An 11,560-nucleotide genomic window follows, 5' to 3' on the forward strand; every position below is an offset into this window, starting at 1 on the left:
TTTCTTCTGCTACCAAGTCGTTGATCCCTTCCAGGCGTCCAGTGACTTCAGTGCCCCAGTCATCCCCGCGACTCGGTGCTGTCTTCAGCAAGCTTGCCTTCAGTGTATCTGCAGTCAAATTATCTGGCACTCTGTATTTCTTTCTAGCTTGTGCTGGATTATTTTTGTAGAGCTGGGCTGGTTGGTTGCAAAGAATGCATACATCCTTATACAGGAGGTCAACTGACTGTGATCTTCTAGAACTGCAGCCAGTTGATGAACTGAACTCACAAGTAGTGCGTCTTCTCTTCAACTTTGATGACTCTTTCTCTGCCTTTGATGCTTGAGCTGACTTCTTGGTGGTTGCAACAAAGTTGTTGTACAGATCATTTTTACACTTCTGGTGGTACCTCAGTTTTCCTTCCTTTTGAGCCTCCTTCATACGTTGCACAACAGTAACATTTTCGACAGTTTCTGCTTGTTTCAATAAAGTTGAGTATACCTTTGGAGTTGCCTGTATGAGCCTTTCAGCTGGTGTATCCGAGCGTGCACAGATGAAGCAATTGAGCACAGGTGGAGTAACGTCTTCATCCATATTGCTCGACTCCATGTCCTGCAAAGTAGAAAATGAGATATATTTAGAAATTATTTTTCCACAAAGGAGTGTCTGTGGTGAAATATAAATGTTAACAATCAACTCAGAATCATGAAAAACCCTTATTTGACCCCTCATAAGTTACTTAAGGGCCGATTAAAAAAAATAAAAATTCTCGAAAATAATTTTTCGGTACCCGAATTCAACAGCTTTTTTTCTGGGTTTCCCACGGGAGTTGACCTTCAACATTTTAACACATGTTATTACACACCTTTACAAACATATTGGTGAAGAAATTTTTTGGTAACAATTTAGTTAACAGATTTGTGAAATATCTCATAAAATGCCCTTACTATTAGCTCGCAGCTCACAGTTTTTAGCTCGCCAAGGCTGTGCGCGTTTACCTCAAGCACTACTACAACAACGTCGGCAGTGTCCCATGGCAGGATAACATGATCTCGGAACTGTTGTGTGAATGTTGGAATTTTGATATTTTTTTTGAGATATTTGTATCATATATTATATGCTATGTGTATGATCTATTTTTGCATATCTATTTTGCAATGAACTTGTACAATAAACATGCTATTTCATGGTATGTCAGGAGAAAAAGAAATAATTCGTTGTCTTTATTGTGTGTGTATGGTCTGAGTAATAAATGACTCGTTGAAATTACAATGGAAAAAATTATTATTTTAAATACAAATTAAATCAATACACGTAGTATACACAAACAAAGTTCTTTGTCAAAGTAAAATCTTTAACACAATAAAGTAATGTGCAGAACTAAGCTGCCAGGCCACAGCTCCCTTCTTGGGAGGCATAGCGAATTATAGTTTCAGTTGAAAAGTTCGACGAAGTGTACACCTTGAGAGGTAGGTGACTACTGATGCACGATCGCGAGCCTTTAGATCTGATCTCACGACTGGCTGCGATTGGCTGCGATCGATCGTGCGAGTGGTCGCAGGTCGCCACGATTGATCGGACGATCGGTCGCTGATCGCCACCACTAGTCGCACGATTACCTACGATTGATCTTGCGATCGATCTTCTCCAATCGTTGGTGATCGCGCGACCACACGTACCACCAATCATACGATGACCTACCACCAGTCTTAAGAGCAATCGCAAATGGAGATCGTAGCAAACATTGCCGATTGGTCGTACCTCGGCCAAATTGCCACCAATGGCACGATCCAGAAAACGTACGATCCAGTGTGACTGAGGCTTAAAGGATCCACACACTCACCTCGAAACTACACAGCCTAGGTTCGGATCCCGACCCCGATTATACATATTTTTAGATTTATATTATGCAAACACAAACATACACACATACACCGGTACACACATACACACACATGCATTTACATACATACGCACACACATTTACATACATACACACATTTACATGCATACATGCACACATAAACACATACCGGTACACACATACACATGCACGTACACACACACATACACATACATACACACACACATACACATACACACACACACACACACACACACATACAAATACACACACATACACATACATACACACACATACATACACACATACAAAAAACACACATACACATACATACACACATACACACACATACATACACATACATACACACACATACACATACACATACATACACACCACGTTGCATTTGTCTCGAATCCCCTTCGGGGCCATTTGGCCCATCAGGAAATAGGCCATTTGGCCCATCATTGCCGTGGTGCACACTCGGATTATTTTTTGCTGCACTTTTAAATATAAATCTTCTCGAATGATAGTTTACTGAAGTCTAAATAACCCGATGTTCATCGTGTGATCCGCCTTGTTGCTTGTATTATATACTGCATTAGAAAAACTAATTTTCAAAAATAATAGATCCTGCCCTGCGGCTTTCCTTCTTTCCTTCCTTCTTTCCTTCCTTCTTTCCTTCCTTCTTTCCTTCCTTCCTTCCTCTTTCCTACCTCCTTCCTATCCCTCCTTCCGCTGCCTCAATATGATGAAGATTACCGCACTGCACAAAGAGTGTAATTATATAAACAATACATTAAATTGTACGGTGTGTATAATTCAAATGTACGGAAATATTTGACTATGTGAGTGTGTAAATGGTTACATTACAAAATTCTGAAGGACGTTAAGGCGTCAATTTATGACGTACAACAGGTGTAAATAATACATGAGGCGCATTGACACGGCAGAATGTTTGCTCCCCAAACGTACTTCGAGCCAGTATGTTATTTTTGATAAAATAGTTGAAATACCTCTTCCATTTATATTCCTTCCCTCCCTTCCTTTCCGATTACTGGACCCAATGTGCGTACGTAATAAATAGATCCCGAAATAAATAGAAATAGATGCCCCAAAGTCGGTTGCAATGAATGGATGACGTTCAAAAGATAATTTCGTTATATAACGTGGATTGCACGTGTACGTGATGGGCCAAATATCCTCTCCCGACGTCCAGATATGTGCGTACCCACAGTACATTGTAATACTTGCGGGACATTTATGGGCGGTGTATGGCGAGGGCACGCCTCACTGCTGCTTGCAGTACTCACTCCAAAAAATGTTTGTCTGCATTTAAAATCCCTGCTTTTGCCGATGCTATTTATGTAAGACAAGAAGGAGAATAGTGAAAGAATGCGTTTTGGAAGGAAGAAATGAAAAAAGGAAGAAAACCGTAACAGAGTATTTTGTACGAACGGTGGCCATCTTTTGACTTCAACGCTGGTTAGTTTTGGTGCGGGACATTAATTTTGCTTTCATTTGAAACTCTCGAATTTTTACTTTTTTTCTTCCCCTTAACCTTTTCGACCCTCAACTAGTTTCATGTTGTCACTCGTCCTTCTTCCTCTTCATGCTTGATTTGTGCGTCACTCGACGTAGTTTTTGTGGTTGTTTTTCAGGCGGTGTGGTTTGAGGCCCGCTTGTAAAAAAAATAGCTTTCTCGCCTCTTGCATGTGGATTTGGTTTTATAATATTAATTTGATTTAAAATGTGCAATTTCATTCATTGTATTTTTGATCCAACACACTCCATCGAAATTTTTGTTTTCGTTCTCCAACAGACCTGTGCCTCCGAACAGATGCTGGAGGGGCGGGAAGAGCGTCGGTGGTGTTGCCCAATAAATAAAGTCCGGGAGGTCTGATAAACAACCACGATGGAGAATCGCATCGTACACGTAAATATTGGGGATGGGACACAGATCCCAATATCAACGGCCTTCATCAAACCTTCGTTGCAGCCAACCATTCTGACTGTACTTGTACCTGGTCAAAGTTCCCCCATCTCGCTCTTGGTGATGAGTTCAGACTCACTGAGGGAAGAGGAAATAGTGGGAGATCAGGATGTAGAAATGACTGCAGTCCCTGTTGTGGACATGGATGAGGCTTCAGTTGTAGATGTGGCAACGGCCGTGGATGCCGAAATGACTGTAGCTACTGTTGCCCAAATAGCTGTAGTTACTGATGCAGACACTTCTATTATTGATGCAGACATGTCCACAACGACTGATGCAGACATGTCCACAACGACTGATGCAGACATGCCTGCGGTAGACATGCCCCCGACATGTGATGCTGAAATGCCCCTGACAACTGATGTGAGCTTTTTTCTAAAGGCTGAAGCAAATAACTTGCTGGAGACTGGTGATGCAAATACCTCGGCTGCATCGTCCGGTACCATAGAGGATGCTGCGTCCGGTACCATAGAGGATGCTGCGTCCGGTACACCCGAAGCTGCTGCGTCCGGTACAAGCGAGGCTGCTGCGTCCGGTACAAGCGAGGCTGCTGCGTCCGGTACAAGCGAGGCTGCTGCGTCCGGTACAAGCGAGGCTGCTGCGTCCGGTACAAGCGAGGCTGCTGCGTCCGGTACAAGCGAGGCTGCTGCGTCCGGTACAAGCGAGGCTGCTGCGTCCGGTACAAGCGAGGCTGCTGCGTCCGGTACACCCGAGGCTGCTGCGTCCGGTGCAAGCGAGGCTGCTGCGTCCGGTGCAAGCGAGGCTGCTGCGTCAGGTACACCCGAGGCTGCTGAGTCAGGTACACCCGAGGCTGCTGAGTCAGGTACACCCGAGGCTGATGCGTCCCGTACACCCGAGGCTGATGCGTCCCGTACACCCGAGGCTGATACGTCCCGTACACCCGAGGCTGATGCGTCCCGTACACCCGAGGCTGATGCGTCCGGTACATCTGAGGCTGCAGCATCCAGTACAAGCGAGGATGCTGCTTCTGACCTGGACAAGGCTACATCCTTAGATGTAGATACAACTCTGTCTCCTGACTCAAATGCTGATCTATCAAGTCTGTCATTACGTCGATACCGTTGTAATGTTGATGGTTGCAGTGGTGTTTGTAAGACACAGGATGGGTTGCAGCGTCACATTCAGCGCATGCATGGCTTGCCCATTGCTAGCACAACCAACACAGCAGCAGTCTACATGCAGATGGCATCTTCAAGGCAATCTGATGATAATGTCGAAGGGAGCCATTCTTCAACTGCTGACAATCTGCCAACTGTGCCAGAAGATATTTGTGGATTTTTATTAAAATCTGACACAGAAGCTTTAGCAATATGCAAATGCAGCCGCCTCGGTGAGCAATATGCCTGTATGATCAGTGGTTGTTCCAGTGTGCTTTACAGTCCTCAGAATATCTACCAACACTACCACCTTGTGCATAAGATGACGATGGAGCAAATCGATGTCAACTATTCTCACCTTGTTATTGGTCATGACCTTGCTCAGTCTCAAGAGAACTCTGCCATGGTCATCGCATCTGATGTAGAAAGAAACCAAGATGTCTCAGATCCTGACTGCTTGGCTAGCAGCGTAGATGCTGCTCTAACACTACCCGAATCACCAGATGGTTCAATAGAACCAACTAGCATTTGCCCTGCTGTGCTTGGCTTGTCTCGTAAAGATGAACAGAATGCCATGTCTTCAGAAACCAACAACCTAAGCCTGTTGGAAATGAGTAATGATCCTGAAGTTTCTCAGCAGGTGTTGTCACGCCGTTTTATGGAGTCCTTTGTGAAGTACCTTCAGAGGTCACGGCGTCCCTGCTTGAGCCCCACTGGGACCCGTCAGCACCAATGTATTCAGGAAAAACCCACGCCTGTGGTTCGTAAGCGCTTTGAGCGTCCACCGAAGAAATTGAAAACGTCCGCGGTCCCGCAGGAGGACGGGATGGTGACCAACGAATGTGCGATGGAGAGCTGTTCATCAAATCTGCAACCTACTTTGAGAAAGCAACAACCCAACTGCAACAAGGAGGGGTTGTTGTCACTGAAACCAGTTGTGATGTTGGATCGTGTTATGCAGGATCCTGAATGACAGAACCTAAGTTTTCTTCGAGATTATGCATCTAGAGTGTTTGATTCTATTCTTGCATATTATGACTCTTGCTTAGCAATAATGAGCAGAGGGGAGGGAGGAGGGAGAGAAGCGGGAGGGAATGGGGGGAGTTATTTGGTTTTTTGGGGGGTTTTTTCTCGCCGGTTTCTTCTTCCTCTTTCTTCTTCTTTCTTCTTGAGCAAGGTGTATGTTATTATTTATTTTTATTCTTTCCTTTCCAATTGTGATGGTTTCTTGTTTGACATTTGTGCGTTGTAACATCATCGGTGTTGATGCAGAATGAAATTGTTGCATCTAACACAATTATTTTTGTCCTTTGATAGTCACCATCACCAGGTTATGATCCTTGTATAAATTCCAGGAATACACGATGCTTCCCATTTCACCTACCGCATCAATAATTATGCATAACTTGCAGAAACTGTTATCAAATTTTTATAGCAAAGGAAAAGCTCTTCTTCTTTTAGAGTTGTTATGGCTGTGGATGCAGAAAGTTGTGTCAGCATGGGATGGAAAGGTGTTTGCTTTCTTTCAACTTTGCATTTTTGTGAATTTGGTTGCTATTTCTACTTTGTTTTTTCAGTTGACATGCATTTGAGTACTTATTTGGAGCTTTGCGTTGTGTGTTGATTCCAGCATACCCACCGATGACCATGATCATCATAAAGCCAAAAAGGTTTGGAGAGCCATTTTCTTTGAGTACCTTTGGAAATGCTCTTCTCGGCATTCAGATGAGAAAGTTGCAAACGCGGAGGGAAAACTTGATGTTTGCACCATTTTTTTCCCTTATTTTTATTCTCCTTTAAGTTGATCCTTTATTTTCGAGGTATCAGGTTTTAGTAGGTGTCTGCATTGGTCTGCTTTGTAACATTGTTGTGGAATTCTTTTTTTTTTTTTTATTTGCAAATCGTTGATCATTTAACAGAGCTCTCTGCCCTCGGACTAAGAAAATAATGTTGGGAGATTTCTCATTTTATTTTAATAGGGCTGTGCGAGGCGATTGATCATTGTTTTTCTTGATTTTATTTTTATTGTTCATAGTTAGCTTTATTTTATTTTTTTTGAATGTCGTTTAGGATGGTAATTTAAAGATATCCTGCTCTGAGCGCATATGCCAATGTTTCATATGTCATGTTTGCTAAGGCCGGTTCCTCTATATTCTCTGAAGTTGTATTTAGAATCTAATATGTTTGAGTGATTTTTTGTTTGGGACCGCGGACGCGGAGTGTTTTGGGACCGCGGACGATTTGTTAACATTTCAGGGTTTGCGGCATGTATACACTATAATGTATATGTCCTGAAGGGTTTATATTTTGGTTGTAGCCCGTGAGAATAATTTGACGCTGAGCTTTAGCCCGAGAAGGAATGAGTCCTTCACAATGTGATTTTTTTGCATTATGTGGCGAAGAGTGTACATGCATTCGGTTCCGTGCCATCAGGTCTCATACAGGTTGCGGCCATCGCAAGATTTACCGTCGCGTGTTAGTTGTGGAAGACGAGCGAGGCAAGCCATGCGTTGTGATTTTAAAAGGTTTCTGGACTTATTTGTATCACACCTAATGCAGTACAAATGAGCTTCATTGTGCACAGAAGAAGTGATTGTTGCGTCCGGTACACCCGGTACTCTTTCCTTGTATTTTCCTGTATCTAAAAAAAAAAAACGACAAATTAATTTGATCCATTAGCAAAACATTTTTCTGTTTCCCCATGATTCCCCTCACCCCCATCCCAAAACAAACCCTCCATCCCCTGCCCTGTTGTAAATATTAATATTTGACACTTCAGATCATCAAATCAATGATGTTATGGAAAGCTCCAATTTTTAAAAGCTCTAAAAAAACATTTTCTCACATGCCCTAGCACTTCACCGATTTAAAATCAAATCCTAGCCGAATTTGTATTTCGTAATGTACGTGTAATAATTGAACATTTATGTTTTGTCCTTTGTATCCATGTCGTTCGTCGTATTTCTATTCACTGCTAGCTTTTAGCTTTCGAGTTATGCTGTGGAATTTTTTCAACTAAAGTTGATTATGTCTGTACAGCAGTGATTAACGAGGCGTGTTTGACATTTCCAACGTTGGTTCTTCGTCGGGGGGGAGGGAGGAGGGGAAATCTCGCTCAAAATGTCAGGAACATCTCGTTACTCACGGCACGAAACGTACACCTATTTAACTAACAGTTGGTAAATTCCATCGTTTATCTTGTCCACCAAACTGCACCGACATTATCCTTCTAATTATGCGATTTTTTTTGTCATACATTGTCATGTGTTTAATGTGATTTTCACCATGCTTGAAAATGCAATATTACACCGGGTAAAATACTTTTAAAAATGGATCCACATGAATGCTATCCACAGTCGTATTGGTAATCTATAATAAATAATTTGCAACCTTCTTCGGTCACTGGCTCGTCACCTCCAATGGATTGCCTTTATAGGATTTATAAAAAGAACATGTATTGTTTCTGAGACCGTTTTGTGGGCGAACAATATTATTCTGCAAATCTATTTATGTAATGCTTAACAGCTTTTCTGCACCTGTTAATGTTTTATTTTTTGTAAAATGTGCTTAAAATGCATAATAAATGTATATGCATCATCGGAATAATGTGTAGGTCTTTTAAAAAACAAACTATAAAGTCGATTTTTATCTCCGCCACAGAAGGTGGATGGAGGTTATGTTTTCACCCCTGTTTGTCTGACTGTGAGCAGGATGTCTCAAAATGTTGTGGATGGATTCAGACAAAACCTGGTGGAAAGGTTGGGTGTGTGGCAAGGACTAATTGAGATTTTGGTCAAGAATCTGCATCCTGTTATGAGATTTATTTAAGTGATTCTTCACCATTGAGAGATGGGCCCCAAAAACAATATATAGCACAATATCATAAAGTTGTGGACGCGCAATGACAAAACTTGGTGGATGAGTTGGTTAAGTGACGAGAACAAGCTGATTTGATTTTGGTTCAGATCCGGATGCAGATCCTGTCTTTTCAGTGGGATACAAAATGTAAACTAATCAGCCTGGTGGAGGTATGCGCTCCACTGAGTGCCGTTCTAGTTATTTATATTTATTTATTTTAGAATGTATTGTAAAAAGCACCATCTTTTAAAAAAAAAACCTTAATTTAGGACCAGAGTAAATCATGCTTATTTTATTTCCATGCAGCCATATGGGGCCTTCCCTTGCCCAAGTCACTCTTGCAAGGACCAGATTCTGCCGAAGTCGAAATGTGGATTCCGATGTCCTGTGAAACATTTTGCTACCGAGGAGACATGCTGAATGCAGAAGGTGGATCAGACTCGGCAACAGTTGCTGGAGTGAGAAGTGCATGGAAGAAGTTTCAGGAACTGAGTGGTGTGCTGACGAGGAGGGGAGTGTCGTTGAAACTGAAGGGAAAGGTGTATGCTGCATGTGTGAGAAGTGTTATGATTTATGGGAGCGAGACATGGGTAATGAATGTAGAGCAGCAACGAAGGCTGGAAAGGGTGGAAATGCGAATGGTTCGGTGGATGTGCGGAGTATCGTTGAGAGAGAGGAAGACAAACGATGAATTGCGAAAGATGATGGGAATAGAGCCTGTGATTGATGCTATGAAGAGGAACAGGTTGAGATGGTTTGGTCATGTGTTGAGGAAGGATGGAAGTGACTGGTTGGGAAGAGTGATGGAAATGAATGTAGAAGGAAGTAGAGGACGGGGAAGACCGAGAAAGACTTGGCTAAAGGTGGTGGAAGAAGAAATGCAGTCAAGGGGGTTCACAAGGGGAGATGCAGAAAATAGGGCAAAATGGAGAAGATTGTCATGGGGCCTGCAAGGCTAACTCCCACTCTAGCAGGGAAAATGGCCTTGAAATGCCTGTTTTTTTTGTTGTTGTTGATGTCCTGTACATGCCGGCATTTCTGGTTATTTTGCTTTCTGCATGATATCTCGTACTGATGAAATTAAAAGGTCAAAGAGGGGAGGTGGCTTCTTGTCTGGCGAATCTTACACATTTAAAGCATTTTAATTAACTGGATATTTCAGCCAGGCTTGTAAGCATCGTGAATATAAGACTACATGATATCAACACTGCATATGAACTCACAAGGGCCTTTGAGCAATTACACATGAAAAATGCAACTCGATTGGAGTCTGTCCCAGTTGGGCTGTATTGAACTGCAGTGACCGACGGTCATGAAGAAAGAGGGCATTTGAGATATTACTGTTGGATATACATATGCTTGCATAGAGATGTTTGTAAGAAAGCAAAAAAACAAAACAATCAATTATGTCTGCTATTTATTTAGCTATAAAAAGCTTTATTTCCTTGGAGTATATTAGCAATTTGGTGTTCTCTCGGCATTGTAAGATCTACTCAGGTTATGCCACTGAAGCAGTGCTAGATAGAGTAGTAGAGAAGAAAGTTAGATTTGGGGTAGAGGAGGAGGTGTAATTGAGGAAGTTAGACTAGGATGGATGGAGAAAAGGAAAATGATGAGTTGGGAGCCCCTGCCTCACACCTTGCCCTTCTTGCTGCCGTGGAAAGAAAGGCCCTCAAAATAATCGGATGTCCCGTGATGAAGCTCAGTGTCTAGTCCTGTTACTCTCACATCGCAAGCAGATTAGTGGGCTTTGTATTCTGCCACGTCCCTTTTGGTCTTGCACCCTATGCCCTCTCGTGACTGTCCCTCACAGGTCTCTACAGGTTGCGCACGGTGTACGAGAACCCTGTTCTTAAACTCCCAAAATGCAGACTTGCTGTTCACCTCTTTCTTCAACACCATCTCTGAATTTGTTCCTCTTTTCTCTCGACTGTGGAACCAACTTCCCCAGTTTGTTTAGTCCCAATCTTCCTTCCATGGCTTCAAGTGGGATACAAAATGTAGTGCTCAACCTGGCAGAGTTATGCACTCTACCAAGTACCATTCTATTTAATTTAATGTTATCGAAGTTCATCTGAAAGAAGGACTTCCTATTAACCAGAGGTAACTGGCGCTTAAAAGAACAGGTCTTGAAATTCTAACATTGCAACCGATTTCTTATAATCAATCAATAAAGTGTTGGTGTTCTCGCTTTATCAGGCCATATGAATGTTTTTATATATATTTTTTGCTTGGAGGGTGTGAGTGGTGCTGCATGATGATAGGTGACATACAAATTGTATGTCAATTCCAAGCAGCCCTGAGGTGGTGGAACATATATATATATATATATATATATATATATATATATATATATATATATATATATATATATATATATTGGTTGTGTGTGGAGGTGCACGAGAGGAAGAGAGGAAAGTACAGTGAGCTGGGGGCAGAGTGCCGGGAGAAGGGTTGACGAGTTTCTTGTCAACCATTTTAGGTGGGGTGTAGAGGGTATATTGGCAATTACTTTTCTGCATTTCTTGCTCGGCTTGGAGTGTGTGGGACAGAAAGAAGGAGGATGTGTGACAAGGTGGCCCAGGTTGCCTTGAAAGGCTCACTTTGTATGTGGAGGAAGTTTAAGGAGGCACGTCGAACGGTGTCGGTTGAGGTTACGGAATAGAAATGGAGATGTGTGAATGGTGTGCTTGTGTGTGAGTGGGTGTGTGTGTGTCTTGCAGGAGTGGGTATGTGTGTGTCTTGCA

General features: G+C 42.5%; 1 protein-coding gene across 1 annotated transcript; it reads left to right on the forward strand.

Annotated features, from left to right (window-relative positions):
• The first annotated feature begins 3,258 nt into the window (after positions 1-3,258).
• LOC137424536 (uncharacterized) lies at positions 3,259-8,348 on the forward strand. The gene is made up of 2 exons (XM_068112094.2): positions 3,259-3,329; positions 3,667-8,348. Exon 2 carries the CDS (start codon positions 3,760-3,762, stop codon positions 5,926-5,928), a length of 2,169 nt encoding a protein of 722 aa, XP_067968195.2. The 5' UTR covers positions 3,259-3,329; positions 3,667-3,759; the 3' UTR covers positions 5,929-8,348.
• The last annotated feature ends 3,212 nt before the right edge of the window (positions 8,349-11,560 follow it).

Source organism: Myxine glutinosa, chromosome 4 (assembly GCF_964187855.1).
Source record: "Myxine glutinosa chromosome 4, kmMyxGlut1.1, whole genome shotgun sequence".
Classification (NCBI taxonomy): domain Eukaryota; kingdom Metazoa; phylum Chordata; class Myxini; order Myxiniformes; family Myxinidae; genus Myxine; species Myxine glutinosa.